General features: G+C 40.3%; 1 protein-coding gene across 5 annotated transcripts in view; it reads right to left on the bottom strand.

Annotated features, from left to right (window-relative positions):
• Positions 1–26: 26 nt before the first annotated feature.
• TNRC6A (trinucleotide repeat containing adaptor 6A) overlaps positions 27–21427 on the bottom strand; it is a 293765-nt gene continuing 272364 nt past the window's right edge. For all 5 annotated transcript variants that reach the window (XM_053694877.1, XM_053694878.1, XM_053694880.1 and 2 more), the window contains 3 exons: positions 20187–20257; positions 19625–19764; positions 27–3886 (listed from right to left, as the gene is read on the bottom strand). In XM_053694877.1, the coding sequence (XP_053550852.1) occupies positions 3529–3886; positions 19625–19764; positions 20187–20257 (569 nt within the window). In that variant the 3' untranslated portion in view covers positions 27–3528. The remainder of the gene's footprint in view (positions 3887–19624; positions 19765–20186; positions 20258–21427) is intronic.

Here is a 21427-nt window from a genome sequence, read left to right as displayed (position 1 = left end):
GTAAACAAAAAAAGTCCAGTCAAATATAAAGAGCAACCATACTTTATTACATTACAAGCTTCATAAAACAAACAAAAATAAAACAGGAAGCATTCAAGCATTTGAACAATACAATAAAGGCTGTAGATTAACACTCCATATAGTTGGCTGGAGGGCACCTATTCATTGAGAAACTTTAAACTCCTTCTCATGGGAAGTGTCACAAAGCTAGCTTTGGTTGTTTTTTTTTTTTTTTGTGTTTTATTTTTTTCCCCTTTTAGTTTTTTTTTCTTCTTATAAACAAAGCCCTACAAAGACAGAGAGGTCTGAAATGTTATTTGTAGGCCTCTCTGAAGCAGAGTATGTTAATCCATTTGCTGTCCATAGGTGGGGACTCCTGCAATACACTGCAGATTAATACCGCAGAGGTTGTGCAGACAGCAACTGGGCTAGGATTGACTACAGTACTGTTTGTAATAAGTTACAGATAAAATATCTTCTTGAAATACAGAAGGTTGACTTGAAATGACTACTTTACAAGGAACACAGATGCCACCCATTGGCAGATTAGACTTTTTTTTGTCTAGCTAGACAATACAGTTGTGCAATGCAGCACCAGATTAAAGCAGGACAAAATGTGCTAAAACAAAACCAAACACAAAATAATTGCTATTTATAGTCACTGCTGGGTTGTTCTTTAACTGAGGTATAAATGCAGTAAATGCGTACTCAAGTGTTAGAAACATCAAATGTAAATTTCCATACGAGCGACTGTGTCCTGTATAATTTTCAAGTTACGAGCTTAGTGCAGGATATAATAGTTAGAAGCATCATCTCTTCTGGCAAAGTCCTCTTTACAAAAAGGTAATCCCAGTTAAGCTAAGGCTATATAATTATATACCAGGAACAAACTCTAAAAGTGTTTGCCTTGTACAACATCACAATATTACACGTCTCCTCAGATTATTTAACAATTCACAACACTAATACAGTCCAAGCATATTTAAGAGTTTTGTTTTTTTTCAGACTGCATTAAAAACAGCTTCCAAATAAAAAAAAATCACAACAAAAGGGGAAAGAAAAAAATGAAAATAAAACTATTAAATGCTAAGCAGCAGAAATACACAGTTCACTAATTTCTGAAACTTCATCAATCAAAAAAATGTAAAATGTACAATCATTTTTATTTGTAAACAGTTAAAAGCCACAATTTGATTTGTATTAGCTGACAGATCAGCATCAAGGCAATGAGATAATGGCAGAAGATTGTGTCCCCAAACAGATCCTTAGGACAGTGAGCTACTCCAGTATGGGAAGGAAAACCACATTTATTTAATGTATTTCTTTTATGAACTGTTAATGCACCTTTGAGTTATGGTTTTTCATTCACATAAAAACAAACTGTCTTAGCCATCCAAGGATCTGTTTCAGAACAAGGTAAAATCCTATTCTGTCAAACTGGAGACAGTGAAGGGATTAAATATTAACCCTTCCACTGCATACAAAAACTGAACACGGGCATTATATTGAGTGTTTCAATTCGTACAGAAAGCTTCATCTATTGTGAAGCATGAGTGCTAGCAACGCTTTAAATATGCAATTGCTGTCTTATTGTTAGAGAACTGGTCAATAAGGGCATATGGAAGAGGAAAGGAGTCCTTAAAACTCCAGTGGAAAGTAGGTGGAGATGCAAAGGATCAAGGAAAACAGCTTGCGAACCCCTGGCCTTTAAATTCAGAGCAGGGATTAAAACATATGATTAAACATGGATACATTTTTTTTATCCTTGTTCAGTTTTTGCTTTTTTGAATTCTTTGACCAAACAAGCATTAATACCATTTACGGCAACAACAATATAAAAAAAAAAAATGTAACTTGTTCCTTTGCAAGAAAGTGTTTGCAATCATTTACTTCGCATCTAAACATTTAAAAACACCTTTTTTTTATACAACAAACAAGAAATCTGTCAGCCCAGTACTTGGTTACAATGTGCATAAATGTGCATAGTTACTAAATAATCGGCTTTTTTTTTAAAAAAGTACGACAAACGCAGAACATTAATAAAACACTGTCACAAAGCAGACACATAGCCACTTAATGGAACACAAAAAAAAATCATTTACATAGTTATTTGCAAAAATCTCAATGCTACTCTAAAAAAAAGACACTGCGTCAAAGCGAAAACAAACAAACAAAAAAAACAAAACGAAGAACTTGGCTTTAGAAAGCTTTCTGGGGGATTTTTTGGCAGAGAGGAAAGTCTTTGAGAAATTAGCACGGTTAGTGCTAAAAGTTGCATTTTTTTTCTAGTGATTTTTTTAGAGCAGGGAGAAGGGAAGTGTTATTTCCATTATTATTCCTGAGAGTCGTGTTCTTTTCCCCCCTTATGTTAAAAAACTTGGTATTACACCAACAAGAAAAATAAATAAATAAAAAGAACACGACCTAACACTGCTGGACTCCCAGAGATAAAAGCATCCTCACCAATTAGATTATTATTCTTTATTTTTTTCATTTTTTTTTTTTTAAACCTCTTGACTGGCTAAGGGTTTAACTGATGGAATAGTAAACATTTATGTGAAAAACAGAAATTAAGAATCCCCCCTCCCCAAAACAAAAAATATAAACAAAACATTCTGTAAACAAGAGATCCCTGGATTGGTACCTCTTTAGAAAATAAAAATGCAAAGCCTTTTGAAAGTGCTGCTCCCTACTGGCACACGTAGGGTGTATGTCACAGCTGTGGCCACTATTATCTTTTATTTATTTATTTTTTTTATTTTTAATTTTTTTTTTATATATTTTTTTTTTAATTTTTTTTTTTTTTAATATATATTTTTTTATTAAAATCATAGAGCTAAATTCTATTCGGTTTAGTCATGAAAACCTGGTGCAATACTTTCTTTTTGTTTTTTTAAAAACTAAGTTTTAACCGTCAACTGACGTAACCCTTTTAAGCACTGAGGACGCCAGATAGCGCTTTGCTCTGCTATAGATCACTATGGGCCACACTGGTGCCACAAGGCAGTTAAAACTTTGTAATACCACAATAAGGTAGGTACATCAAGGCATCTTAGAAAGAACAAGCATTAAATCAGTTATCTTTTTTTTCTTCTTAAGTACACGCAAGAGTAAACAGTTACACATGAGCTGTTGCTTCCGATAATTCCAAATAAAAACAGAAAACACGAAGAACCGTCCAGTGCAAAAAAGTAATGTAGCTCAAAATGTCAGGAAAAAAAAACAAGTTAGAAAAAAAAAAAAAAATGGAATTCAAAACTCACGGTTAAAATACACACAGCTCATTGTACACAGTTTTAATATGAATAGCACTAATGTGGAAGTGTAAATATAGATTTTGTTTTCATTTCACATTATAATATTGGCCTGCATGATTCAAGTATTTCAAAATGATATGTTTTGGGCTAAAACAAAAAGTGGGAAGTGTGCAGAAGAGCTGTCTCTGCAGGACATGCAGAGTTTTACATAAAAAGTCCAGCCTGGCATAGGGCTGCTTACTAGAATTCATCTGAGGTTGTAAGTGAAAAGCTACATGGGCTCTCCACTTAAGTGATCAGGAAGGTAGGCGCCGACAGGAGATGGGCTGCTTAAGCCCCTGTTCTCGCTGTTTGGGCTCCCCCACAGACTTGTGGAATAATTTGGAGTGCCCCAGAGTGAAGTGCCATGAAGGTCTCCGGAACCAGATGCTCCTGGGCTATTCCAGTGATTGATATCTCCGCGATTCGAGATGTTGTGGGGGCTGTCTAGGGATCCCAGCCGACTGTGCCCAGACCCCATGGATTGCCAGCTAGGGGAAGGGGTCATAGACTGGCCTTGTGCAAAGAAGCGACTTATCTCCTCCTCACTAGCAAACTCGGCTAGGATAGTAGTGTTGCCTAAAACACACCTGTAGGCAGGCAAAAGGAAAACGGTTAACGTTAGAAAGATTGTGGGTAGTTTGAATATTGAAATATGAAATTAAAATGGCATACAGATATATTCATTAAAGCCAAAAAAATTCAAGCTACAGAGAAACATGTACACCATGGCCATTTTGGCAATAAACTCTTCAAAGGTTTTAAAGCACAAAAAGGAAATTTATGCTTACCTGATAAATTTATTTCTTTTACGATACGACGAGTCCACGGATTTCATCCTTACTTATGGGATATCGCCTCCTGGTCTGCAGGAGGAGGCAAAGAGCACCACAGCAAAGCTGTATATATAGCTCCTCCCTTCCCTCCCACTCCAGTCATTCGACCAAAGTTAGGAAGAGAAAGGAAAAGCCAAGGTGCAGAGGTGACTGAAGTGTAACAAAAAGAAAGACCTGTCTTAGAAAAACAGGGTGGGCCGTGGACTCGTCGTATCGTAAAAGAAATACATTTATCAGGTAAGCATAAATTTCCTTTTCTTTTACAAGATACGACTAGTCCACGGATTTCATCCTTACTTAAAGGGACATAATACTCATATGCTAAATCACTTGAAACTGATGCAGTATAACTGTAAAAAGCCGACAGGAAAATATCACCTGAGCATCTCTACGTAAAAAAGGAAGATATTTTACCTCACAATCTCCTCAGCTCAGCAGAGTAAGTTCTGTGTAAAAAGTTATACTCAGCTGCAGGTAAAAAATAAAAATAAAAATGAAGAAATGAACAGCAGCCAATCAGCATCAGCAGTGCTGATGTCATGAACTCTTTTACTGTGATCTCATGAGATTTCACTTAACTCATGAGATTTCATAGCAAACTTCCTTTAAACTGAATAGGGAAATAAGATGAGAGTGCACGTAAGCTCACTCGCTTAGCTGTCCCAGGATAGACATACTAATATGCTGCTTAGAAATCCTTTACAATGGGATGTGGCTACTGAGAAACTTTTGAGGTAAAATATCTTTCTTTTTTACATAGAGATGTTCAGGTGATATTTTCTAGTCAGCTTTTTACAGCTATGCTGCATCACTTTCAAGTTTTTAAACATTTGGGTATTATGGCCCTTTAAGGGATACAATACCAAAGTTATAGGACACGGATGAAAGGGAGGGACAAGACAAGAAACCTAAACGGAAGGCACCACTGCTTGAAGAACCTTTCTCCCAAAAACAGCCTTGGACGAGGCAAAAGTATCAAATATGTAAAATTTGGAAAAAGTGCGAAGAGCCGACCAAGCCGCAGCCTTGCAAATCTGTGCAACAGAAGCATAATTTTTAAATGCCCATGAGGAAGACACAGCCCTAGTGGAATGAGTCGTAATCCGTTCAGGAGGCTGCTGCCCAGCAGTTCCATATGCCAAACGGATGATACGCTTCAGCCAAAAAGAGAGGTAGCCGTAGCTTTCTGACCTCTACGATTCCCAGAAAAAACAAGAAATAATGAAGATGATTGACGAAAATCCTTAGTCGCCTGTAAGTAGAACTTCAAGGCACGAACTACGCCCAAATTATGTAACAGACGCTCCCTCTTAGAAGGATTAGGACACAATGAAGGAACAACAACTTCTTGATTTACATTCTTGTTAGAAACAACCTTAGGAAGAAAACCAGGTTTAGTACGCATTACTACCTTATCGGAATGAAAAATAAGATAAGGAGAATCACATTGTAATGCTGAAAGCTCAGAAACTCTGCGAGCAGAAGAAATAGCAACCAAAAATAAAACTTTCCAAGATAATAACTTAATATCAATTGAATGCATAGGTTCAAACGGAACCCCTTGAAGAGCATTAAGAACTAAATTCAAACTCCAAGGAGGAGCAATTGGTCTAAACACAGGCGTGATTCTAGTCAGAGCCTGACAAAAGGATTGAACATCTGTAACATCTGCCAGACGCTTGTGACGCAAAATAGACAAAGCAGAAATCTGTCCCTTTAAGGAACTTGCTGACAACCCTTTCTCCAATCCTTCTTGGAGAAAAGATAAAATCCTAGGAATCCTAATCTTACTCCATGAGTAGCCCTTGGATTCGCACCAATAAAGATATTTACACCATATCTTAAGGTAAATTTTTCTAGTAACAGGCTTACGTGCCTGAATCAAGGTATCAATGACTGAATTAGAGAACCCTCGCTTAGATAAAATCAAGCGTTCAATCTCCAAGCAGTCAGCTGTAGAGAAATTAAATTCAGATGATGTAAAGGTCCCTGAATGAGAAGGTCCTGCCTCAATAGAAGCTTCCACGGTGGCAGAGATGACATGTCCACCAGATCGGCATACCAAGTCCTGCGAGGCCACGCAAGAGCGATGAGGATCACCGAAGTCCTCTCCTGTTTGACTCGAGCAATCACCTGGGGAAGGAGAGCAAATAGAGAGAACACATAAGCAAGGTTGAACGACCAAGGCACTGCCAAGGCATCTATCAGTTCGGCCTGAGGATCCCTGTACCTGGATCCGTATCTCGGGAGCTTGGCATTCTGACAAGACGCCATAAGATCCAGCTCCGGCCTGCCCCATCTGAGAACCAGGTTGGCAAAGACCTCCGGATGGAGTTCCCGTTCCCCCGGATGAAACGCCTGTCTGCTCAAAAAAATCTGTCTCCCAGTTGTACTAGGCTGAATAGACCCCGCCAGGGATCGAACCTGCAACCCCTGGGTTGCTACAGAGCTCAACCACAAAGCCTTAGCATGCTGAGCTATCTGTCTAGCTTCCACTCCTGGGATGTAGATTGCCGACAGATAACAAGAGTGAGCTTCCACCCACTGAATTATCTTGGCCACTTCTGTCATCGCTAAGGAACTCCTTGTTCCACCCTGATGATTGCTGTAAGCTACAGTCGTGATGTTGTCCGACTGGAATCTGATGAATTTGGCAGAAGCCAACTGAGGCCAAGCCTGAAGAACCATGAATATTGCTCTCAACTCCAGAATATTGATGGGAAGTAGAGACTCCGACCGAGTCCACACACCCTGAGCCTTCAGGGAGTTCCAGACTGCACCCCATCCTATCAGGCTGGCGTCCGTTGTCACTATCACCCAAGAGAGTCTGCGGAAGCATGTACCTTGAGACAGATGATCCGGCGACAACCACCAAACAATAGAGTCCCTTGTCTCCTAATCCAAATCTATTTGAGAAGACAAATTTGCATAATCTCCATTCCATTGTCTGAGCATGCTCAGTTGTAGAGGTCTGGAATGAAAACGAGCAAACGAAATGATGTCCATTGCTGCCACCATCAATCCAATTGCCTCCATGCACTGAGCCACTGATGGCCGAGGATTGGACTGAAGGGTTCGGTATGTATACAGAATCTTTAACTTTCTGACTTCCATCAAAAAGATATTCATGGATAGAGAGTCGATTAGAGTTCCCAGGAAAGGAACCCTTGACTGTGGAATTAGTGAACTCTTTTCTAGATTCACCTTCCACCCGTGAGTCCTTAGAAAGGACAGAAACAATGTTGGTATGAGACTTTGATAGCTGATAAGACGACGCCTGGATAAGAATATCGTCCAGATAAGGCGCCACTGCAATACCCCGCGGCCAGAGCACGGCCAGCAGAGACCCCAGAACCTTTGTGAAAATTCTGGGTACCGTGGCCAGACCGAAAGGAAGGGCCACAAACTGAAAATGTTTGTCCAGAAAGGCAAACGTCAGGAACTTGTGATGATCTCTGTGGATAGGAACATGAAGATATGCATCCTTTAGATCCACGGTAGTCATATATTGACCCTCTCTTTATCTGGTCGACAGACAATCGTGAAAAAAGAAAACTTCCTCTGGGGAAGGAATTTTTGAACTCCAACTGAAAGCCCTGAGACACAATTTCTAGTGTCCAGGATCCTGAACGTCTCTTATCCAAGTCTGGACAAAGAGAGAAAGTCTGCCCCCTACTAGGACCGGTCCCGGATCGGGGGCCGACCCTTCATGCTGTCCTGGAAACAGCAGCAAAGTACACAGACGGTCACCATTGGAAACCCTGTCGTGAGGCCCATAACGAATCTTAGTCCATTAGAATGATCTTCTAGGGGTATAGAAGTTCACATAGTGATGAAAAACATAATTTATGTAAGAACTTACCTGATAAATTCGTTTCTTTCATATCGGCAAGAGTCCATGAGCTAGTGACGCATGGGATATACATTCCTACCAGGAGGGGCAAAGTTTCCCAAACCTCAAAATGCCTATAAATACACCCCCCACCACACCCACAATTCAGTTTAACGAATAGCCAAGAAGTGGGGTGATAAGAAAGGAGCGAAAGCATCAAGAAGGAATTGGAATAATTGTGCTTTATACAAAAAAATCATAACCACCACAAAAAAAGGGTGGGCCTCATGGACTCTGGCTAATATGAAAGAAATGAATTTATCGGGTAAGTTCTTACATAAATTATGGTTTTTTTAATGTAATTGGCAAGAGTCCATGAGCTAGTGACGTATGGCAGTGATTTTTAACCTTTTTTTTGCCGTGGCACACTTTTTTACATTAAAAAATCCTGTGGCACACCACCATCCCAAAATTTAAAAAAAATCACACATTGTAGCCTAATACAGCATATATATATACACATACACACAAACACACACATACTGTATGCATTGTGCTGTTATGCCATGCCTCCTACAAACTACCCCTGCACTGGGAGTAAAAAACAAGCAAAGTTTAAAAACTATGTCACACTGTTGTCAGTCTGCCGTGGCACACCTGAGGATCTCTCACGGCACACTAGTGTGCCACGGCACACTGGTTGAAAAACACTGACGTATGGGATAGCAAATACCCAAGATGTGGAACTCGACGCAAGAGTCACTAGAGAGGGAGGGATAAAAATAAAGACAGCCAATTCCGCTGAAACAAGAATCCACAACCCAAATCAAAAAGTTTTAATCTTATAATGAAAAAAAACTGAAATAATAAGCAGAAGAATCATACTGAAACAGCTGCCTGAAGAACTTTTCTACCAAAAACTGCTTCTGAAGAAGAGAAATCAAAATGGTAGAATTTAGTAAAAGTATGCAAAGAAGACCAAGTTGCTGCTTTGCAAATCTGATCAACAGAAGCTTCATTCTTAAAATCCCAGGAAGTAGAAAATGACCTAGTAGAACGAGCCGTAATCCTCTGAGGCGGGGATTTACCCGACTCCACATAAGCATGATGAATCAAAAGTCTTAACCAAGAAGCCAAAGAAATAGCAGAAGCTTTCTGACCTTTCTTAGGACCAGAAAAGATAACAAATAGACTAGAAGTCTTTCTGAAATCTTTAGTAGCTTCAACATAATATTTCAAAGCTCTTACCACATCCAAAGAATGCAAAGATCATTCCAAAGAATTCTTAGGATTAGGACACAACGAAGGGACAACAATTTCTCTACTAATATTGTTGGATTTCACAACCTTAGGTAAAAATGTTAATGAAGTCCGCAAAAACTGCCTTAATCCTGATGAAAAATCAGAAAAGGACACTCACAAGAAAGAGCAGATAATTCAGAAACTCTTCTAGCAGAAGAGATGGCCAAAAGGAACAAAACTTTCCAAGAAAGTAATTTAATGTCCAGAGAATGCATAGGCTCAAACGGAGGAGCCTGTAAAGCTCTCAAAACCAAATTAAGACTCCAAGAAGGAGAGATTGACTTAATGACAGGCTTGATACGAACCAAAGCCTGAACAAAACAACAAATGTCAGGAAGATTAGCAATTTTTCTGTGAAACAGAACAGAAAGAGCAGAGATTTGTCCTTTCAAAGAACTTGCGGACAAACCCTTGTCCAAACCATCCTGAAGAAACTGTAAAATTCTAGGAATTCTAAAAGAATGCCAAGAGAACTTATGAGAGGAACACCATGAAATGCAAGTCTTCCAAACTCTGTAATAAATCTTTCTAGAAACAGATTTACGAGCCTGCAACATAGTATTGATCACTGAGTCAGAGAAACCTCTATGACTAAGCACTAAGCGTTCAATCTCCATACCTTCAAATTTAATGATTTGAGATCCTGATGGAAAAACGGACCTTGAGATAGAAGGTCTGACCTTAACGGAAGTGGCCAAGGTTGGCAACTGGACATCCGAACAAGATCCGCATACCAAAACCTGTGTGGCCATGCTGGAGCCACCAGCAGTACAAACGAACGTTCCATCATGATTTTGGAAATCACTCTTGGAAGAAGAACTAGAGGTTGATAATTCCAAGGAAGTGACAACGCATCCACTGCTTCCGCCTGAGGATCCCTGGATCTGGACAGATACCTGGGAAGTTTCCTGTTTAGATGAGAAGCAATCAGATCTATTTCTGGAAGCCCCCATATCTGAACAATCTGAAGAAACACATCTGGGTGAAGAGACCATTCTCCCGGATGTAAAGTCTGGCGACTGAGATAATCCACTTTCCAATTGTCTATACCTGGGATATGAACCGCAGAAATTAGACAGGAGCTGGATTCTGCCCATGCAAGTATCCGAGATACTTCTTTCATAGCCTGAGGACTGTGAGTCCCACCTTGATGATTGACATACGCCACGGTTGTGACATTGTCTGTCTGAAAACAAATAAACGATTCTCTCTTCAGAAGAGGCCAGAACTGAAGAGCTCTGAAAACCGCACGGAGTTCTAAAATATTGATTGGTAATCTCGCCTCTTGAAATTTCCAAACCCCCTGCGCTGTCAGAGATCCCCAGACAGCTCCCCAACCTGAAAGACTCGCATCTGTTGAAATCACAGTCCAGGTTAGACGAAGAAAAGAGGCCCCTTGAACTAAACGGTGGTGATTTAACCACCAAGTCAGAGAAAGTCGAGTATTGGGATTTAAGGATATCAATTGTGATATCTTAGTATAATCCCTGCACCAAAGGTTCAGCATACAAAGCTGAAGAGGTCTCATGTGAAAACGAGCAAAGGGGATCGCGTCCGATGCTGCAGTCATGAGACCTAAAACTTCCATGCACATAGCTACTGCAGGGAATGATTGAGACTGAAGGTTCCGACAAGCTGAAACCAATTTCAGACGTCTTTTGTCTGTTAGAGACAAAGTCATGGATACTGAATCTATTTGGAATCCCAAAAAGGTTACCCTTGTCTGAAGAATCAAGGAACTTTTTGGTAAATTGATCCTCCAACCATGTTTTTGAAGAAACAACACAAGTTGATTCGTGTGAGATTCTGCAGAATGTAAAGACTGAGCAAGTACCAAGATATCGTCCATATAAGGAAACACCGCAATACCCCGCTCTCTGATTACAGAGAGAAGGGCACCGAGAACCTTTGAGAAGATCCTTGGAGCTGTTGCTAGGCCAAAAGGAAGAGCAACAAATTGGTAATGCTTGTCTAGAAAAGAGAATCTCAGGAACTGATAGTGATCTGGATGAATTGGAATATGAAGATATGCATCCTGTAAGTCTATTGAGGACATATAATGCCCTTGCTGAACAAAAGGCAGCATAGTCCTTATAGTCACCATTTTGAATGTTGGTATTCTTACATAACGATTCAAAATTTTTAGATCCAGAACTTTTCTGAAAGAATTCTCTTTCTTTTGTACAATGAACTGATTTGAATAAAAACCCAGACCCCGTTCCAGATATGGAACTGGCACAATTACCCCAGATGACTCCAGGTCTGAAACACATTTCAGGAAAGCCTGAGCCTTTACTAGGTTTACTGGAATGCGTGAGAGAAAGATCCTTCTCACAGGAGGTCTTACCTTGAAACCTATTCTGTACCCTAGAGAAACAATGTTTTGAATCCAATGATTTTGAATTGAACTGATCCAAACATCTTTGAAAAATCGTAATCTGCCCCCTACCAGCTGTGCTGGAATGAGGGCCGCACCTTCATGCAGACTGGTTTTGATTTTCTAAAAGGCTTGGATTTATTCCAGATACAACAAAAGGTTTTTTTTTTGGTTAAGCACACCACAAAAAGACTATTTGCAACCTAGCACACACATTGTGGAAGTGCTACCAAGGTGACCAGCAATGATTAATTGAAAAAAACAAGAAAACAGAATTTATGCTTACCTGATAAATTACTTTCTCCAACGGTGTGTCCGGTCCACGGCGTCATCCTTACTTGTGGGAAATATCTCTTCCCCAACAGGAAATGGCAAAGAGTCCCAGCAAAAGCTGTCCATATAGTCCCTCCTAGGCTCCGCCCACCCCAGTCATTCGACCGACGGACAGGAGGAAAAAAACAGGAGAAACCATAGGGTGCCGTGGTGACTGTAGTTAGAGAAAATAATTCATCAAACCTGATTAAAAAAAACAGGGCGGGCCGTGGACCGGACACACCGTTGGAGAAAGTAATTTATCAGGTAAGCATAAATTCTGTTTTCTCCAACATTGGTGTGTCCGGTCCACGGCGTCATCCTTACTTGTGGGAACCAATACCAAAGCTTTAGGACACGGATGAAGGGAGGGAGCAATTCAGGTTACCTAAACAGAAGGCACCACGGCTTGCAAAACCTTTCTCCCAAAAATAGCCTCCGAAGAAGCAAAAGTATCAAATTTGTAAAATTTGGCAAAAGTGTGCAGTGAAGATCAAGTCGCTGCCTTACATATCTGATCAACAGAAGCCTCGTTCTTGAAGGCCCATGTGGAAGCCACAGCCCTAGTAGAGTGAGCTGTGATTCTTTCAGGAGGCTGCCGTCCGGCAGTCTCGTAAGCCAATCGGATGATGCTTTTAAGCCAAAAGGAAAGAGAGGTAGCAGTCGCTTTTTGACCTCTCCTTTTACCAGAATAGACGACAAACAAAGAAGATGTTTGTCTGAACTCTTTTGTAGCTTCTAAATAGAATTTTAGAGCACGGACTACGTCTAAATTGTGTAACAAACGTTCCTTCTTTGAAACTGGATTCGGACACAAAGAAGGTACAACTATCTCCTGGTTAATATTTTTGTTGGAAACAACCTTTGGAAGAAAACCAGGCTTAGTACGCAAAACAACCTTATCTGAATGAACACTGCAGAGCAGATAACTCAGAAACTCTTCTAGCAGAAGAAATAGCAACCAAAAACAAAACTTTCCAAGATAACAACTTAATATCTATGGAATGTAAAAGTTCAAACGGAACCCCTTGGAGAACTGAAAGAACTAGATTTAAATTCCAGGGAGGAGTCAAAGGTCTGTAAACAGGCTTAATCCTAACCAGAGCCTGAACAAATGCTTGAACATCTGGCACAGCTGCCAGTCATTTGTGTAACAAGACTGATAAAGCAGAAATCTGTCCCTTTAGAGAACTCGCTGATAATCCCTTATCCAAACCCTCTTGTAGGAAGGAAAGGATCCTAGGAATCTTAATCTTACTCCATGAGAATCCCTTGGATTCACACCAACAGATATATCTTTTCCATATTTTATGGTAAATCTTTCTAGTTACAGGTTTTTCTGGCTTGTACCAGAGTATCTATCACAGAATCCGAAAACCCACGCTTAGATAAAATCAAGCGTTCAATTTCCAAGCCGTCAGCTGGAGAGAGACTAGATATGGATGTTCGAATGGACCCTGTACCAGAAGATCCTGTCTCAAAGGTAGCTTCCATGGTGGAACCGATGACATATTCACCAGGTCTGCATACCAAGTCCTGTGTGGCCACGCAGGAGCTATCAAGATCACCGAGGCCCTCTCCTGCTTGATCCTGGTTACCAGCCTGGGAATGAGAGGAAACGGTGGAAACACATAGGCTAGGTTGAAGGTCCAAGGCGCTACTAGTGCATCCACTAGAGCCGCCTTGGGATCCCTGGATCTGGACCCGTAGCAAGGAACCTTGAAGTTCTGACGAGACGCCATCAGATCCAAAATATTTGCTATGGAGTTATCCATTACTGCTGTCAATTGTTGCCAAGTAATAAGCATTGGCGCGCTAGAAGTACTAGGGGCCTCCTGCGTGGGCAAAACTGGCATAGACACAGGAGATGATGTAGAACTATGTCTACTCCCTTCATCTGATGAATCATCTTGGGCAACTTTACTATCTGTGGCAGTACTGTCCTTACTTTGTTTGGACGCTATGGCACAATTATCACACAATTTTGAAGGGGGAGACACATTGATCTTCAAACATATAGAACATAGCTTATCTGAAGGAGCAGACATGTTAAACAGGCTTAAACTTGTCAAGAAAGTACAAAAAACATTTTAAAACAAAACCGTTACTGTCTCTTTAAATTTTAAACAGTGCACACTTTATTACTGAATATGTGAAAAAGTATGAAGGAATTGTTCAAAATTTACCAAATTTTCACCACAGTGTCTTAAAGCATTAAAAGTATTGCACACCAATTTTCAGAGCACTAACCCTTAAAATAAAGAAACCGGAGCCTGTTACAGTTTTAACCCCTCTACAGTCCCAGCTACAGCCTTTGCTGCCTTTGCTGCGACTTTACCAAACCCAGGGGGGAATACGATACCAAAAGAAGCCTTCTAGGAACTTTTCCAACCACTTTCAGATCCACACACATGCATCTGCATGTCTTGCTCTCAAAAGTAACTGCGCAGTAATGGTGCGAAAATGAGGCTCAGCCTACAACTGGGAAGGCCCTTCCTGACTGGAAAGGTGTCTAACTCAGTGCCTGATGTTAATTAACGTTCCCCAAGCTTATAAGTGTGAATTTCAGACATAAACATGTATAAAATGCTCAAATAAATCAATCGATTTTGCCCATAAAAGTGTCTACCAGTTTTATAGCCCATATTAAGCCCTTTATTCTGTTTGAGACTAAGAAAATGGCTTACCGGTCCCCATGAGGGGAAAATGACAGCCTTCCAGCATTACACAGTCTTGTTAGAAATATGTCTAGTCATACCTTAAGCAGAAAAGTCTGCTGTTTCCCCCAACTGAAGTTACTTCATCTCAACAGTCCTATGTGGAAACAGCAAACGATTTTAGTTACTGCTGCTAAAATCATCTTCCTCTCACAAACAGAAATCTTCCTCTTTTTCTGTTTCAGAGTAAATAGTACATACCAGCACTATTTTAAAATAAACTCTTGATAGTAGAATAAAAAAACTACAACTAAACACCACATACTCTTAACCATCTCCGTGGAGATGTTGCCTGTGCAACGGCAAAGAGAATGACTGGGGTGGGCGGAGCCTAGGAGGGACTATATGGACAGCTTTTGCTGGGACTCTTTGCCATTTCCTGTTGGGGAAGAGATATTTCCCACAAGTAAGGATGACGCCGTGGACCGGACACACCAATGTTGGAGAAAGTGTAGGTGCACATTCTACCACTAGAGTCCACATAGTTATAGCATATTTAAATATATACTTCAATTTGCTAAATATACTTGCACTGTTCAAATAAGATATGCTATAACTATGTGGACTCTAGTGGTAGAATGTGCACCTACACTCTTGTTTTTTTCAATTAATCATTGCTGGTCACCTTGGTAGCACTTCCACAATGTGTGTGCTAGGTTGCAAATAGTCTTTTTGTGGTGTGCTTAACCAAAAAAAACCCTTTGTTGTATCTTTAAATTAGGGAGCTGACCAAACCCTCCTTTTGGTTAATGCACGCCACCCAGTTCAGGTGTGTTCCAGTTTAACTACTGTGTCATATATATATAGCTAAGGAACTCTGCATAGACATAATTTGCTGCAGTGTGGATACTGATTAGCATAGGACCAGTCTGATTTGGGACACCTCTTAAGTGGTAGACTGGCTTAGCAGAATATGATCATATTGTGTGACTAAGATCCCATTTTTATTTAAAAGCATATTTTTCTGATAATATTCTTTGCAATTTAAATATACGTCGATATTATTGGATTTATTCCAGACTGTAGAAGGCTTCCAATTGGAAACCGTTCCTTTAGGGGAAGGGTCAGGCTTCTGTTCCTTATTCTGGCGAAAGGAACGAAACCGGTTAGCAGCCCTAAATTTACCCCTAGATTTTTTATCCTGAGGCAAAAAAAACTCCCTCCCCCCCCAGTAACAGTTGAAATAATAGAATCCAACTGAGAACCAAATAATTTATTACCTTGGAAAGAAAGAGATAGCAACGTTGACTTAGAAGTCATATCTGCATTCCAAGATTTAAGCCATAAAGCTCTTCTAGCTAAAATAGCTAAAGACATATACCTGACATCAATTCTAATGATATCAAAAATGGCATCACAAATGAAACTATTAGCATGTTGAAGAAGTTTAACAATGCTATACACATTATGATCTGGGACTTGTTGCGCTAAAGCCTCCAACCAAAAAGTAGAAGCTGCAGCAACATCAGCCAAATAAATAGCAGGCCTAAGAAGATTACCTGAACATAAATAAGCCTTCCTTAGAAAAGATTCAAGCTTCCTATCTAAAGGATCTTTAAAAGAAGTACTATCTGCCGTAGGAATAGTAGTACGTTTAGCAAGAGTAGAGATAGCCCCATCAACTTTGGGGATTTTTCCCCAAAACTCCAATCTATCAGCCGGCAAAGGGTACAGTTTCTTTAACATTAAAGAAGGAGTAAATTAAGTACCCAAACTATTCCATTCCCTAGAAATTACATCTGAAATAGCATCAGGAACTGGAAAAAACCTCTGGAATAACTACATGAGGTTTAAAAACCGAATTTAAACATTTACTGGTTTTAATATCAAGAGGACTAGACGCCTCCATATCTAGCATTTTTTGCACCCGCGAGCCTAACAGCCCGCAATTTAGAAGAAAAGTCAAATTAAATATTTTCAGGTAAGAAATTTCTTTATTTATATGCATTTCCCAAAAATGAAACTGATAGTCTGAAAGAAGGAAATATACTGATTAACCTGAATCATGGCAAATATAAGTATAGAACTTTACATATAAAGTACCAAACCATAGCTGAGAGTGTCATAAATAAAATAAGACTTAATTACCAAAAGACACTCATCTACATATAGTAGATAGCCAAACCAGTACTGAAACGAGAATCAGCAGAGGTAATGGTATATAAGAGTATATCGTCGATCTGAAAAGGGAGGTAGGAGAAGAATCTCTACGACCGATAACAGAGAACCTATGAAATAGATCCCCGATAGGATGACCATAGCATTCAATAGGCAATACTCCCTTCACATCCCTCTGTCATTCACTGCACTCTGAGAGGAAAACCGGGCTTCACCACCTCCATAGGAGGCAAAGTTTGTAAAACTGAATTGTGGGTGTGGTGGGGGGTGTATTTATAGGCATTTTGAGGTTTGGGAAACTTTGCCCCTCCTGGTAGGAATGTATATCCCATACGTCACTAGCTCATGGACTCTTGCCAATTACATGAAAGAAACTACTCCTTCACCTCAAAGGACTATTGTCCAGCCTTTTAGCCGATACGGCCATGGAAAACAGTGTTGTAAATATAAGGAATGCCGAAGGCACCAATTCCATCTGAAACTGAAATTCTCAGTAATATGGAGAAAACGTTAGAATAGCAAGACCTCCAGCAATGCTTCCAATTCATAGGAAAATAAAGAAGCATCCTAACCCCCCGAAGGGAGTGTGAAGGACACGCAGGTCACTGTATGAAGGACATAAAATTTTGATAAGAACCCATAGGAGAAATATGTGGCCAATTGTTAACAGACTCCCCAACAGCAAGCGCCGAAAAGGGAGTAGGGTCAAAAGAAAAATAAATTTGAACAAATCGTAATCAAATTTAAACATAGAACACAAAACCGTTCTTTTAAATATGAAAATTAACCCTATTCTTGAGTGCGTTTGTTCCTCTTCATTCATACAGGATGAACTAACAAAGAACAGCTGAAACACACTTAATACTGTCTCTTTAAATGTTAAGAGAGCGTTTTATTTCTGACGTAAAGAAACATCCAATAACCATATAAAGACGGCTGTAACTAGACGTTGCTATGTAAATTAAAAGCAAAGTCTGCCAAGAACCGCAGAGCACTGCCTGTGGGTCATAAATTAATTTGGACACTAATAATGAAATTGTGGCAGGAATTGGCTGGTGTCACCACTTTAGAAGGAGCACGTTAGTACAGGAAAATATGGTACTGTCTCTTTAAATTTTAAAAGATAACATTTTTCCTGTGAATTAACTGTAGAAAAATATTAACAGTAGCCAGGTCCAAGCTGTGAGATGGGAGGCAGAGTGTCTTGTACCACAGGACCCCCATACTATGGCAAAACCGTAAATAAACTCGCCAGGCAGTAAGTTAAAATTAATTTTACCCCTCAGTAGGAAATCGCTAAGGTATCACACTATGCAGTAAACCGTAACAGGGAAAACATAGTGCTACAGTCCAAATATGCTTATAACAACTGAAAGCAAATCTCCTTGGACCTAACATAAACTGAGCCACATAGAAAGGGAAACAGGGCGCGTTTCTAAGGACCACCACACATGGATGGTGACATCTTTAAATACTACAATTATGCGCTCCTGTCCCGTTCCAAATCATTAATAAATGAATGGAACAAAACAGGGGCGTTACTGGCCTTTCACATTGCCAAAGCCACCTTATATATGCAAGTGTTTGACACATTAGATAAAAGTATAACAAAGAAGCTACTGCAAGTTCTATTGTACTTCCGTGTAACACACTGCTAACAGCACCTTCTGTGCCGTAACAATCACTAAGTATAAAAAACTCTATGCTCCGATCTATAATGGAGGCTTAGAGCGTAGAAGTGACGTGGCTCCGCCCCTTGTGGGCGTAAAGGACTCCGTCTCCCAGCATCCCATAATAGACCATGCCCAGAGACATACCCAAACAGCCTAAAAAGGCGCCAAAGAAACTCCGCCCCTCGTGGGCGTGATAGACCTCCAACCCATGGCACCTTTGATTGATTGTGCCAAGAGCCAAACAGGGCCCTAAAAGACTGTGCGAATCTGACTCCGCCCATCGTGGGCGTCACAGAGCTCAAACTCCCGGTCGCCATTAGGATCCAATAGATCAGGCACCGGGAGATATACTAAATGTAAGTCTGAGTGAAGTCTGCTACCGGATGTAAGGTAGCACAATCACTGCACACACAAATAAAAACAGTTCCCTCCCTGACAGTATGTGTTATGTCCAGACCACCAGGAACACAGAACATTGTGTGACTAGCCATACTGCCCCAGACCAGAGTAAATCCAAACTGCACGGCAGGGATGTTGCTAATTACTCTTATGCTGGGCTCTGCTATCACATAAAGATGTCTATCCTGTATGTGTTGGCCAGCAAAAATAGTGCTCACTTCCATCTGAGAGAGTGTGCCCCAGAAAAATAAAGTTAGCACTTAACTCTAAAGCTGTGCGACAGCATGGCAGTCCAGCAGGTTTCCAGAGGTCTTCTCCCTCTCATAGCCCTGTGGACAAACAACAGCCTGAGTTAAAATGGCTTGGGCTATCTAAAATAGGGCAGCAACAGGTATAGGAGGCACAGTGAGAATTATGTCCCACCAGTTCCTATTGCATTAAAGCCACCAAATGCTTCTCTTTTTGTAGGGAAGAGACTGGTTTGGTCTAGGCTACACCCCAGCACAAACGTAGCACTCAGAGGAACTACTTAAAAAATAAACACTTGATTGAAGAATCTAAACTAACACCTCACTTTACCACTTCCTATCACTAACACAGGCAAATAGAATGACTGGAGTGGGAGGGAAGGGAGGAGCTATATATACAGCTTTGCTGTGGTGCTCTTTGCCTCCTCCTGCTGACAAGGAGGCGATATCCATAAGTAAGGATGAAATCCGTGGACTTGTCGTATCTTGTAAAAAATCAAATATATTGACTTACATGTGCAGAGACTTTTGTGCCTTCACAACCTCTTCCTTGGAACTATAACGGACCAGGGCAGTACCATGGGGCAGGTTCAGGTGGAATGTAATCAGTGGCCCATGCTGCATGCACAGAGTACGCAGAGTGGAGCCGTCGATCTGTAAGACATATTAGAGGACCAGTAAATACAGTAGATTTGTATAATCAACAAATGCATGATAACAAGACAATGCAATAGGACTTAGTCTGAACGTCAAATTAGCAGTAGATTTTAGTCTAACAAATTTCAAAGTTCTGTCTATTTCCACTCCCCCTGTATCAGGTGACAGTCATCAGCCAATCACAACAGCATATACGTATATTCTGTGAATTTGTGCACATGCTCAGTAGGAGCTGGTGGCTCAAACTGTAAATATAAAAAGACTGCACATTTTGTTAATATATGAAAATTGGAAAGTGGTTTTAAATTGCTGCTCTATCTCAATCATGAAAGTTTAATTTTGACTTGAGTGTTTGACGCGAGTATAGAGTCTAACGAACGTTTCAAGCTAAGGTTGCACAAAAACAGAGGACCACTTACCTGAGGTGTTAGGTTTTTCAAAACTAGCCAATTTGTGATTCTCCCTGAGCTGTTATCACTCCAAGTGGAACCTGGGAAAAAAAATAAAATTACTGAGATATCAACTAGCACACATACGCTAATTCTATTCTAACAGTATAGAGAATAATTTATTTAATTGACTGACTCCTTTTAAAAATGTTTTGCGTGTTGGCCTGTGGCTCAGTAACAAGCTGATGGCAAAGCAACAAGTTATCTTAAATAAACCAATGCCTTCAAACCGTACAATTTACTCTGAAACTGCATTTCTTTTTCCAAAGAATAACAGTACATACCGATAACTTACTAATTTACATAACTTTTAGGTTGCAGACCCACACTTGTGGCAGGAAACTGGGAGCATATACAATTCAGAGGTTTGAGAAACAAAGTGTACTGGTAAGACTAAACCAAGAAGAGAAAAAAAAACACTTAATCAAGCAGGCTTCCAGTGTGTAGTATCTGAATCATCTTGACTATAGCAATCTTCTAGCTCAGACAGTGATGCCATCTAGATAGAGAGGCAAAAAAGGCAGAAACATACCCATAGGAGCTGCTAGAACCTTGGAAAAGATCCTTGGAGCATTGGTCAACCTAAGGGGATAGCCAAAAACTGGTAAAAAAAAACTAACGTGTAAAATTTTAATGGTCTGGATGGGAATATGAAGGTAAGAATCATTCAGATGTATTGGGGACATGAACTGACCTGGTTCTAGGGTCCTGTTTAGAGAACCTGAAAAATGTGGAAAAACAAAATTTATGCTTACCTGATAAATTAGTTTCTTTCCTGGCATGGAGAGTCCACGATTCCATTCAATTACTAGTGGGAATTTAGCTCCTGGCCACCAGGGGCGGCAAAAAACAGAATTTATGTTTACCTGATAAATTTCTTTCTCCAACGGTGTGTCCGGTCCACGGCGTCATCCTTACTTGTGGGATATTCTCTTCCCCAACAGGAAATGGCAAAGAGCCCAGCAAAGCTGGTCACATGATCCCTCCTAGGCTCCGCCTACCCCAGTCATTCGACCGACGTTAAGGAGGAATATTTGCATAGGAGAAACCATATGGTACCGTGGTGACTGTAGTTAAAGAAAATAAAATATCAGACCTGATTAAAAAAACCAGGGCGGGCCGTGGACCGGACACACCGTTGGAGAAAGAAATTTATCAGGTAAACATAAATTCTGTTTTCTCCAACATAGGTGTGTCCGGTCCACGGCGTC

This window comes from Bombina bombina, chromosome 11, assembly GCF_027579735.1.
Source record: "Bombina bombina isolate aBomBom1 chromosome 11, aBomBom1.pri, whole genome shotgun sequence".
Taxonomy (NCBI): domain Eukaryota; kingdom Metazoa; phylum Chordata; class Amphibia; order Anura; family Bombinatoridae; genus Bombina; species Bombina bombina.
Note: the sequence above shows the minus strand (reverse complement) of the source record. Positions and strands in the feature narration are given on the sequence as shown.